General features: G+C 45.1%; 1 protein-coding gene across 1 annotated transcript; it reads left to right on the top strand.

Annotated features, from left to right (window-relative positions):
- The first annotated feature begins 221 nt into the window (after positions 1-221).
- On the top strand, positions 222-11104 carry LOC138849886 (ubiquitin carboxyl-terminal hydrolase 17-like protein 6). The gene is made up of 4 exons (XM_089301809.1): positions 222-246; positions 337-731; positions 9189-9294; positions 9627-11104. The coding sequence occupies exons 1-4, from the start codon at positions 222-224 to the stop codon at positions 11102-11104; spliced, it is 2004 nt and encodes a 667-aa protein (XP_089157935.1).
- Positions 11105-12952: the final 1848 nt, after the last annotated feature.

Raw genomic sequence — 12952 nt, 5'->3', positions numbered from 1 at the left:
GTGAAGGCCCAGAGGCTGTGAGGGCGTGAGACCACACCCTAAAGCCCCTAATCCCATCAAGGGCTGGAAGCGGATGGGAGGGTCCTGTAGCAGGTCCAGGGTGTGACATGCAGTGTGGAATATAAAAGGAGGGGGGAGAGGAACAGGTAGGTGGTCCTTGGATGCCAGTCTCAGAGGTGGAAGCATCTTGCTGCCTTGTGACAGTGGCTCCTGGAGACATGATGGCTGCTTCACCTCTCAAGGAAGGTGAGTTCCACTTTAATGACTTGCCAACACGCCAACTTTCCCATTCTAGCTCAGAGGGGGATGATACTCATGGTGGTGTTTGTCTCCCAGGGAAATCACCACCCTCACCTCAGAAAGAGCTCCCGCTGCAAAGTGATTTGGCTTCGGGGGCGACCCATCTGGCTCCCAGTGGAGGAGCTTCTCTGAGCTGCAGCTGGAAGAGACCTTATGGCATTGGGGCCGGTCTGCAGAATACGGGCAACACCTGCTACCTGAATGCAGCCCTGCAGTGTCTCACGTATACCCCACCCCTCGCCAACTATATGCTGTCCCAGGTGCATTCTCAAAGCTGTCGTCGTTCGGATCGCTGCATTCTGTGTGCCATGGAAACGCACTTTCTCTGGGCCCTCCACAGTCCTGGCGACGTGATCCAGCCCTGTCAAGTGCTGGCTGCTGGCTTTCACACAAACAGGCAGGAAGACGCCCACGAATTTCTGATGTTTGCTCTGGATGTCCTGAAGGCAGCAGGTCTGCCTGGGCTCACGGACGGGGTGGGTCCCCAAGAGGACCAATCTCCATCCCAGCAGATAGTGGGAGGACACTGGAGGTCTCAAATCCAATGTCTCCAGTGCCAAGGCTAAACTAAACCAAGTAGGGGGTGGAGCCAAGATGGCGGAATAGTGAGGGCGCGCATCGATAGTCCGGGAAAATTTAGTTTAATAAAAGGGGAGTTACGGTAGCCTCAGAAAAAAGAACCAGGAAAATGTTGCAGGGGAAACTCTTCTGGATCCAGTGGCCGTGAATCGGAGGATCTACTGGGAGAACAAGGTCGCCCACCGCGTGGAAGCCAAGCCGCGGGACCGAGCAGGGTCTGCGCGCCAGTGCTCGAAGGGGAGTGCATGCCACACACACAACAGCGGGGAGACTTGGGATGTTCAGGGCTCCGAGTCCTCACATCGGCGCTGGAAGGGGAGGTGAGCTCAATAACCCGAGACATTGGTGGGGAAACGGGGGGTCAGAATCTAGAGGGGGGCCGGAAAGTGCAGCAAACTCACTACCGGAAAGAAGGAAAAAAAGCTTCCGGGTTTCTCTTCCCCCTAACCTTGCAAAGGTTACAAGGCTGCAAGGCTTGAAGAATTCCCAAGAGACAAAGAGCAGGCCCCCTCTCTGGATTTACATACCAATGGGGGAGAGCTAAGGAACTGAGTCACTACAATTCAGTAGCCTAGGCAACCCAGTGGGACTCCAGAGGAGCCTAAGGGACTCTGGAACTCTGCGGGTAGAAGCCAAAACTGGAAGCCCTGCGGTGTTACTTACCCCCTGAATAAATAAAATACATAAATAAATAAAAAGAGAGAGATTACCACGCATAGCCTGAGGGTGTCACCTTTGCACACCCTTAACCAGGAAGAACCAGGCAGAGCTCTCAGGCAGCACCCATCTCAAGCCTACAAGGCTCCTCCATCAGCAGGCAGTCCACTTAACACGGACACAGTAAAAAAAAAAAAAAACGCACAGTGACGCAAGAAGAATTAACTATGCCGAGTAACAAACACAGAAATAGAGGGAACAAGATCAACGATGACACTATGATGCCTCCAAATAAGCAAAAGTCCCCAAGCCAAGATTATGAAGATGATGAGATAGAAGAAATGCAAGATACGGATTTCAAAAAATTTATGATAAGAACATTTAGAAGTTTTCAAAAGCAAATCCTTGAACTACAGAAATGCTTATTGGACAAGATTGAAAATCTCTCTCGTGAAAATGAAATTTTAAGGAAGAGTCAAAATGAAACTCAGAAACTAGTAGAACAGGAAAGTGTGATAGTGAAGAGAAATCAAAATGAAATGAAGAGCTCAATAGAGCGAATGACAAACACATTAGAAAGCCTTAAAAACAGAATGGGTGAAGCAGAAGAGATAATATCGGACTTAGAAGATAGAGCACAGGAAAACATACAGTCAAACCAAAGAAAAGAAGAGGAAATTAGAAATCTAAAAAATATTGTTGGGAATCTACAGGATACTATTAAAAAAACCAACATTCGAGTTCTAGGAGTTCCTGAAGGCATGGAGAGAGAGAAAGGATTAGAAGGCCTTTTTAGTGAGATACTAGCAGAGAACTTTCCAGGTTTGGAGAAGGACAGAGACATCCTAGTACAGGAAGCTCATAGAACCCCCAATAAACATGACCAAAAGAGATCCTCACCACGACACGTGGTAATTAAACTTACCACAGTGAAACATAAAGAAAAGATCCTAAAATGTGCAAGAGAGAAACGTCAGATTACTCTCAGAGGATCTCCAATCAGACTCACAGCAGACTTCTCATCAGAAACACTACAGGCTAGGAGGGAATGGCGAGACATAGCACAGGTGCTAAGAGAAAAAAATTGCCAGCCCAGAATATTCTATCCTGCCATGCTCTCATTTGTGAATGAAGGTGAAATAAAGACCTTTCATAGCAAACAGAAATTGGAGGACTTTGTGGCCACTCGTCCGGCCCTGCAAAAGATACTTAAAGATGTGCTACACTCAGAAACACAGAAACACGGCCATCAATATGAAAGAAGGGAAAGGAAGAACACCTACCAGTAAAAGAGCATGGGAAGCTCAAAGCATATACTAGAAAATATTTCCGGGAAAATGGCAGGGCAAAGTCACTACGTATCAATAGTCACATTGAACATTAATGGTCTGAATTCTTCAGGTAAAAGACACCGTTTGGCTGACTGGCTCAAAGAACACAACCCAACTATTTGTTGCCTACAAGAAACACATCTCTCTAACAAAGAGGCAAGCAGACTGAAAGTGAAAGGTTGGAAAAAGATATTCCATGCCAACAGAAACCAAAAAAAAAGCAGGTGTAGCCATATTAATATCAGACAAAATAAACTTTAATACAAAAACTGTTAAGAGAGACAAAGAGGGACACTATATAATGATTAAGGGTTCAATTCAACAGGAAGATGTAACTATTATAAATGTATATGCACCTAATTACAGGGCACCAGTCTATTTAAAAGATATGTTAAGGGACTTAAAGGGAGATTTAGATTCCAATACAATAGTACTGGGGGACTTCAATACTCCACTCTCAGAAATAGACAGATCATCCGGACAGAAGATCAACAAGGAAACAGCAGATTTAATTGACACTATTGCCCAAATGGATCTAACAGATATCTACAGAACTTTCAACCCTACATCTACAGACTTCACATTCTTCTCAGCAGCGCATGGAACCTTCTCCAGGATTGATCACATACTAGGCCATAAAGCAAGTCTCAGCAAATTTAAAAGAATTAGAATCATACCATGCAGCTTCTCAGACCACAGCGGAATGAAGCTGGAAATTAGCAACTCAGGAAACCCCAGAAAGTATGCAAACACATGGAGACTGAACAACATGCTCCTGAATGCACACTGGGTCATTCAAGAAATCAAAAGAGAAATCAAAAACTTTCTGGAAGTAAATGAAGACAACAACACAACATATCAAAACTTATGGGATACAGCAAAAGCAGTATTGAGAGGCAAATTTATAGCAATAGGTGCCTATATCAAGAAATTGGAAAGGTACCAAATAAATGAGCTTTCAGCCTATCTCAAGGACCTAGAAAAACTGCAGCAAACCAAACCCAAATCTAGTAGGAGAAGAGAAATAATTAAAACCAGAGAAGAAATTAACAGGATTGAATCCAAAAAAAAAACACTACAAAAAATCAGCCAAGCGAGAAGCTGGTTTTTTGAAAAAATAAACAAAATTGACACCCCATTGGCCCAACTAACTAAAAAAGGAAGAGAAAAGACCCAAATCAATAAAATCAGAGATGAAAAAGGAAACGTAACAACAGACACCACAGAAATAAAAAGAGTCATCAGAAATTACTACAAGGACCTGTATGCCAGCAAACAGGAAAACCTATCAGAAATGGATAGATTCCTGGACACATGCAATCTACCAAAATTGAACCATGAAGACATCGAAAACCTAAAGAGACCCATAACTGAAACAGAAATTGAAACAGTAATAAAGGCCCTCCCAACAAAGAAAAGCCCAGGACCAGATGGATTCACTGCTGAATTCTACCAGACATTTAAAGAAGAACTAATCCCATTTCTTCTCAAACTATTCAGAACAATCAAAAAAGAGGGAATCCTCCCAAATTCTTTCTAGGAAGCCAGCATCACCTTAATCCCTAAGCCAGAGAAAGATGCAGCACTGAAAGAAAATTACAGACCAATATCCCTGATGAACATAGACGCAAAAATCCTCAATAAAATTCTGGCCAATAGAGTACAACAACACATCAGGAAAATCATCCACCCAGACCAAGTGGGATTCATCCCTGGTATGCAGGGATGGTTCAACATTCGCAAATCAATCAATGTGATTCACCACATTAACAGACTGCAAAACAAAAACCATATGATTATCTCAATTGATGCAGAGAAAGCATTTGATAAAATTCAACACCCTTTCATGATGAAAACTCTAAGCAAATTGGGTGTAGAAGGAACATTCCTCAATATAATCAAAGCAATTTATAAAAAACCCACGGCCAGCATCCTATTGAATGGGGAAAAGTTGGAAGCATTTCCACTGAAATCTGGCACCAGGCAGGGATGCCCACTCTCACCACTGCTATTTAACATAGTTCTGGAAGTTTTAGCCAGAGCCATCAGACAAGAAAAAGAAATCAAAGGAATACAAATCAAGAAGGAAGAAGTCAAACTATCCCTCTTTGCAGACGATATGATTCTGTACTTAGAGGATCCAAAGAACTCTACTAAGAGACTATTGGAACTCATAGAGGAGTTTGGCAAAGTGGCAGGATATAAAATCAATGCACAAAAATCAACAGCCTTTGTATACACAAGCAATGCCATGACTGAGAAAGAACTGCTAAGATCAATCCCATTCACAATAGCTACAAAAACAATCAAATACCTTGGAATAAACGTAACCAAGGATGTTAAAGATCTCTACGATGAGAATTACAAAATCTTAAAGAAAGAAATAGAAGAGGATACCAAAAAATGGAAAAATCTTCCATGCTCATGGATTGGAAGAATCAACATCATCAAAATGTCCATTCTCCCAAAAGCAATTTATAGATTCAATGCAATCCCAATCAAGATTCCAAACACATTCTTCTCAGATCTAGAAAAAATGATGCTGAAATTCATATGGAGGCACAAGAGACCTCGAATAGCTAAAGCAATCTTGTACAACAAAAACAAAGCCGGAGGCATCACAATACCAGATTTCAGGACATACTACAGGGCAGTTGTAATCAAAACAGCATGGTACTGGTACAGAAACAGATGGATAGACCAATGGAACAGAATTGAAACGCCAGAAATCAATCCAAACATCTACAGCCAACTTATATTTGATCAAGGATCTAAAACTAATCCCTGGAGCAAGGACAGTCTATTCAATAAATGGTGCTGGGAAAACTGGATTTCCACGTGCAGAAGCATGAAGCAAGACCCCTACCTTACACCTTACACAAAAATCCACTCAACGTGGATTAAAGACCTAAATCTACGTCCTGACACCATTAAGTTATTAGAGAACATTGGAGAAACCCTTCAAGATATTGGCACAGGCAAAGAATTTCTGGAAAAGACCTGGGAGGCACAGGCAGTCAAAGCCAAAATCAACTATTGGGATTGCATCAAATTGAGAAGTTTCTGTACTGCAAAAGAAACAGTCAGGAGAGTGAAGAGACAACCGTCAGAATGGGAAAAAATATTTGCAAACTATGCAACAGATAAAGAGTTAATAACCAGAATCTACAAAGAGATCAAGAAACTCCACAAAAACAAAACCAACAACCCACTTAAGAGATGGGCCAAGGACTTCAATAGACATTTCTCAAAAGAGGAAATCCAAATGGCCAACAGGCACGTGAAAAAATGTTCAAGGTCACTAGCAATCAGGGAAATGCAAATCAAAACCACGATGAGGTTTCACCTCACCCCAGTTAGAATGGCTCACATACAGAAATCTACCAACAACAGATGCTGGCAAGGATGTGGGGAAAAAGGGACACTAACCCACTGTTGGTGGGAATGCAAACTGGTCAAGCCACTATGGAAATCAGTCTGGAGATTCCTCAGAAACCTGAATATAACCCTACCGTTCGACCCAGCCATCCCACTCCTTGGAATTTACCCAAAGGAGTTTAAATTGACAAACAAAAAAGCGGTCTGCACCCTAATGTTTATCGCAGCACAATTCACAACAGCCAAGACCTGGAACCAACCTAAATGCCCATCAACGGTAGACTGGATAAAGAAAATATGGGATATGTACTCTTTAGAATACTATACCGCAGTAAGAAACAACGAAATCCAGTCATTTGCAACAAAATGGAGGAATCTGGAACACATCATGCTGAGTGAATTAAGCCAGTCCCAAAGGGACAAATACCATATGTTCTCCCTGATCGGTGACAACTGACTGAACACCAAAAAGGAAACCTCCTGAAGTGAAATGGACACTATGAGAAATGGTGACTTGATCAGCATAGCCCTGACTGTTAAGGGACAACTTAATACATTATCCCTCTTAGTATTTTTTTGTCTGTTCTACTTAATATGACTGGTTTAATTCTGTAATTATCACACAGTTATTCTTAAGTGTTGAAAATTAACTGAAATGTGATCCCTGTTAAACATAAGAGTGGGAATAAGAGAGGGAAGAGATGTATAATTTGGGGCATGCTCGGGCTGACTTGCCCCAATTGGTAGAGTTGGAAACATACAAGGGGATTCCAGTTCAATCCCATCAAGGTGGCATGTGCCAATGCCATCTCACTAGTCCAAGTGATCAATTTCAGTTCACAATTGATCATAATGAAAGGACTAAGAGTCAAAGGGAGCACATAAACAAGTCTAGTACCTGCTAACACTAACCAATACAATAAATAAAGGGGAGAGTGATCCAACATGGGAAGTGAGATACTCAGCAGACTCATAGAATGGCGGATGTCCTAAACAGCACTCTGGCCTCAGAATCAGCCCTAAAGACATTCTGATCTGGCTGAAAAGCCCATGAGAGTATTTCAGGCATGGAAAGCCAAGACACTCTGGCAAAAAGATCTCTGTGAGTGAGATCCCAGTGGAAAGAACAGGTCTTCAAAGAGGGAGGTGCCTTTCTCTGAAGGGAGGAGAGAACCTCCACTTTGACTATGACCGTGTCTAAACAAGATAAGAGTCGGAGAACTCAAGGGGCTTCCATAGCCTTGGAAACTCATGACTGGTGCATAGGGAGATTACTGATGCCATGAACAGGAGTGTCAATTAGTAAAGTCAACAACAGGAGTCACTGTGCACTTACTCCTCATGTAGGATCTCTGTCCTTAATGTGTGTACACTGAGGCTTAATGCTATAATGAGTACTCAAATAGTATATTTCACTTTGTGTTTCTATGGGGGTGCAAACGGTTGAAATCTTTACTTAATGTACACTAAACTGATCTTCTGTAAAAAAAAGAAAAAAAGAAAAAAAAAGAAACAATCAATTCCCAACTTGACTCTCACTGGGATTAAACATGACAATAGGTCTGATCTGATTTCATCATCATTTAAAAAAATATCATCTATTATTTTTCACTTTATGTTACTGAGTGGGAGCAAACTGTTGAAATCATTACTTAATGTATACTAAGCTGATCTTCTGTATATTAAGATAATCGAAAATGAATCTTGAGGTGAATGGAAGGGGAGAGGGAATGTGAAAGGGGAGGGTTGTGGGTGGGAGGGACGGTAGGGGGGGGGGAAGCCATTGTAATCCATGAGTCGTACTTTGGAAATTTATATTCATTAAATAAAAAGATAAAAAAAAACTAAACCAAGGAAATTAAAGTATGCCTTTCTAAGGGTTTACCAAATAAAGAAACCTATTTTCCACTCTTAGTCTTTCCAGCGTTCTTCTTTGTTTGCATTTCAGAAATGGAAGCACATACCAGCACATCATGGAGGGGCCGGCACTGTGGCAGAGCAGGGAAAGCCGCCGCCTGCCGTGCTGGCATCCCATATGGGCGCGGGTTCAAGTCCCAGCTGCTTGACTTCCGATCCAGCTCTCTGCTATGGCCTGGGAAAGCAGGACAAGGTGGCTTGCAACCTTGGGCCCCTGGACACACATGGCAGACCTGGAAGAAGCTTCTGGCTCAAGGATGTGGATAGGCACAGATCATGTGTTGTGGCAATTTGGGGAGTGAACCATTGGAAGGACAACCTCTCTCTCTCTCTCTCTCTCTCTCTCTCTCTCTCAGTCTCTCTCCCTTCATGCGTCCCTCCCTGTGCCTCTACATAACAGCACCTTTCAAATTCATATGGAAATCTTAGAAAAGTAGTATAGGGGCCATCGTTGTGGTGCAGTGGGTTAACGCCCTGTCCTGAAATGCCAGCATCCCGTATGGGCACTGGTTTGAGACCCGGCTGCTCCACTTGCAATCTAGCTCTCTGTTATGGCCTTGGAGAGCAGGACAAGATGGCCCAAGCCCTTGGCCGACTGTTCCTGCATGGGAGACATGGAGGAAGCCTCTGTCTCCTGGCTTCAGATTGGTGCAACTCTTGCTTTTTAGGCCAGTAGGGGAGTGAGTAATTGGATGGAACCCTCTCTCTCTCTTTCTCTCTCTTTCTCTCTCTCTCTCTCTGCCTCTCCTCGCTCTGTGTAACTCTGACTTTCCAATAAATAAAGAACCATTTAAAAAAGAAGAAAATATATCTTAATGGAGAATGGGACGGGGAATGGCAGATGAATGAGGAGAAGGGTTGGAAGGGTTGTATTCCATACGTAAAAAGCTTCTTTGGAGAATATGTACAGAATTGCAAAACTAAACAAAAGTTAAAATGTTCCTTTATAAGGGCTCAGCAAACTAAAACCCAAAACCTGCTTTCAGCCATCAGTCTCTCCAGCATTCTTCTTTGTTTTCCTTGAAGAACTCCAAGGCACATAGAAGCACATCATGGCACATCACCAAGTTTCACAAGGCACATGAAAGCCTTATCCTTCACATGCATCTTCCCCAGGTAGTGGAATCAAGCGGTGAAGGCCCAGAGGCTGTGAGGGCATGAGACCATACCCTAAAGCCCCTAATCCCATCAAGGGCTGGAAGCGGATGGGTGGGTCCTGTAGCAGGTCCAGGGTGTGGCATGCAGTGTGGACTATAAAAGGAGGGGGGAGAGGAACAGGTGGTCCTTGGATGCCAGTCTCAGAGGTGGAAGCATCTTGCTGCCTTGTGACAGTGGCTCCTGGAGACATGATGGCTGCTTCACCTCTCAAGGAAGGTGAGTTCCACTTTAATGACTTGCCAACACGCCAACTTTCCCATTCTAGCTCAGAGGGGGATGATACTCATGGTGGTGTTTGTCTCCCAGGGAAATCACCACCCTCACCTCAGAAAGAGCTCCCGCTGCAAAGTGATTTGGCTTCGGGGGCGACCCATCTGGCTCCCAGTGGAGGAGCTTCTCTGAGCTGCAGCTGGAAGAGACCTTATGGCATTGGGGCCGGTCTGCAGAATACGGGCAACACCTGCTACCTGAATGCAGCCCTGCAGTGTCTCACGTATACCCCACCCCTCGCCAACTATATGCTGTCCCAGGTGCATTCTCAAAGCTGTCGTCGTTCGGATCGCTGCATTCTGTGTGCCGTGGAAACGCACTTTCTCTGGGCCCTGCACAGTCCTGGCGACGTGATCCAGCCCTGTCAAGTGCTGGCTGCTGGCTTTCACACAAACAGGCAGGAAGACGCCCACGAATTTCTGATGTTTGCTCTGGATGTCCTGAAGGCAGCAGGTCTGCCTGGGCTCACGGACGGGGTGGGTCCCCAAGAGGACCAATCTCCATCCCAGCAGATAGTGGGAGGACACTGGAGGTCTCAAATCCAATGTCTCCAGTGCCAAGGCATTTCAGAAACCTTGGACCCTTACCTGGAGATCGCGTTGGATATCAAGACAGCCGACAGTGTGGAGCAAGCTTTGCAGCACTTGGTGCAACCTGAAGAGCTGGCTGGAGAAAATGCCTATCACTGTGCTACCTGCCGACAGAAGACAGCTGCTTCCAAGACACTCACCTTGCAATCGGCTGGCAAGGTGCTTCTCTTTGTATTGAAACGGTTTTCTGAGTTCACGGGTGAGAAACTTGGAGGACAAGTGCACTATCCCGAGTGCCTGGACATGAGACCTTACATGTCTCAGCAGAACGGGAGGCCACTGGACTATGTTCTCTATGCGGTTCTCGTCCACGTTGGCTTGAGGTGTCAATCAGGACACTACTTCTGCTATGTCAAAGCTGGCAGTGGCCACTGGTATAAAATGGATGATGCGAAGGTCACTGCCTGTGACACCACTTGTGTCCTGAATCAAAGTGCCTACGTGCTATTTTATGTCCGCAAGAGTGGAGTTGGAGGAGAACATGGGACAGTGTCTCCAGGCAGGGGACCCTCCGACTTGGAGGCTGCAAACACACGTGGCCATACACCAGGAGAGCTTGAAAGGCCTTCCCCTCTTGAAGCTGGAGAGTCAGAGGAGCACTTGGAGCAAACAACTCAGGACTTGACCTTGGATGCGTGGCAAGCCCTCCAAGCCCAGAACACACCAAGGAGTGCATTCAGCCTCAGGACAGTGGAGCCCACGCTGCCCAGCAATGCGATCGTAATTCACCAGGCAAGATCTGCCGCAGGGATGAGGAAGCACCATCCTGACCAGGAAAGGGCCCTGCTGCACGGGGCAGCTGGGCACATCACTCAGCAGGTAGCCATGAATCCTGGCAACCTCCCTTGTCCGGGAGGAAGGAGCAAACCTCCCAAGAGGAAGAACAAACCTGCAAAGAGGCCTCTGTTGTTGCTGTTCCGCTGACGTTAGTGCAAGAGGACTTCACGATTATGTGGTTGGGTGACAGTGCACGAGTTAAGTGTTTGCATTTGCAAGGGCAAAGGGTTTGTCCTTATGAACTGTCCTAGGTGTGAATTGGAAGCTTAGGTTGGAACCAAATGTCTATGTCTTCTGCATTTGCAAGGGGTGAGAGACTGTGTTTTGTGTGAGGCCACAATGTTGGATCGAAATGTGTGCTTTCCAGCGTGTCATGTCGCTAAGCAATTGTTGAGATTGGAGGCACAGAACTCTCTGCTTCATGAAGGAATTCTGAAGCAGCTGAGAAAGATGGGGAATAATGGCCTCCTTCTCCTTTGGCTACACACAATCCTGCTTCATGCTTTCCTCTCCATCACCTCTCATGGAAGTCTTGGTGACAGATTTCTCCAAGTCAATCGTGAGGGCGAACCTCATGGCCCTCTCTCTTACCACAATGTATGACCTCAGGTTGTCACAGTCCCTGGGAGTTTCGTTGCACCTACTAGGAGCCTCTGGAAATCAACCATTGTCTTGAAGCATCAACCACATTGTGTGATCATCCCAAGCTCCTGAACAGGAGCCCTTCATCCTCCAGAATCGCCACAGTTTGTGTTTCTTAAACTCACAACTGAAATCACAGCGTACTAACCTCCCACACAGGACCTCTGTCCTGAATGAATTGCATTAGGAGAGTTAACTGTGAAATGTGTTTTCAAACAGTTGTGTGTGTGTGTGTGTGTGTGTGTGTACCTTGTTTGAAATAAAGTAACTAAATTAAAACTGTAAAACTAAACCAAGGAAATTAAAGTATGCCTTTCTAAGGGTTTACCAAATAAAGAAACCTATTTTCCACTCTTAGTCTTTCCAGCGTTCTTCTTTGTTTGCATTTCAGAAATGGAAGCACATACCAGCACATCATGGAGGGGCCGGCACTGTGGCAGAGCAGGGAAAGCTGCCGCCTGCCGTGCTGGCATCCCATATGGGCGCGGGTTCAAGTCCCAGCTGCTTGACTTCCGATCCAGCTCTCTGCTATGGCCTGGGAAAGCAGGACAAGGTGGCTTGCAACCTTGGGCCTCTGCACACACATGGCAGACCTGGAAGAAGCTTCTGGCTCAAGGATGTGGATAGGCACAGATCATGTGTTGTGGCAATTTGGGGAGTGAACCATTGGAAGGACAACCTCTCTCTCTCTCTCTCTCTCTCTCTCTCTCTCAGTCTCTCTCCCTTCATGCGTCCCTCCCTGTGCCTCTACATAACAGCACCTTTCAAATTCATATGGAAATCTTAGAAAAGTAGTATAGGGGCCATCGTTGTGGTGCAGTGGGTTAACGCCCTGTCCTGAAATGCCAGCATCCCGTATGGGCACTGGTTTGAGACCCGGCTGCTCCACTTGCAATCTAGCTCTCTGTTATGGCCTTGGAGAGCAGGACAAGATGGCCCAAGCCCTTGGCCGACTGTTCCTGCATGGGAGACATGGAGGAAGCCTCTGTCTCCTGGCTTCAGATTGGTGCAACTCTTGCTTTTTAGGCCAGTAGGGGAGTGAGTAATCGGATGGAACCCTCTCTCTCTCTTTCTCTCTCTTTCTCTCTCTCTCTCTCTGCCTCTCCTCGCTCTGTGTAACTCTGACTTTCCAATAAATAAAGAACCATTTAAAAAAGAAGAAAATATATCTTAATGGAGAATGGGACGGGGAATGGCAGATGAATGAGGAGAAGGGTTGGAAGGGTTGTATTCCATATGTAAAAAGCTTCTTTGGAGAATATGTACAGAATTGCAAAACTAAACAAAAGTTAAAATGTTCCTTTATAAGGGCTCAGCAAACTAAAACCCAAAACCTGCTTTCAGCCATCAGTC

The sequence above is a fragment of the Oryctolagus cuniculus genome, chromosome 8 (genome assembly GCF_051225735.1).
Source record: "Oryctolagus cuniculus isolate XC-2025 breed Fujian yellow rabbit chromosome 8, ASM5122573v1, whole genome shotgun sequence".
Lineage (NCBI taxonomy): Eukaryota > Metazoa > Chordata > Mammalia > Lagomorpha > Leporidae > Oryctolagus > Oryctolagus cuniculus.
This window is presented reverse-complemented; position numbering and strand designations above follow the sequence as displayed.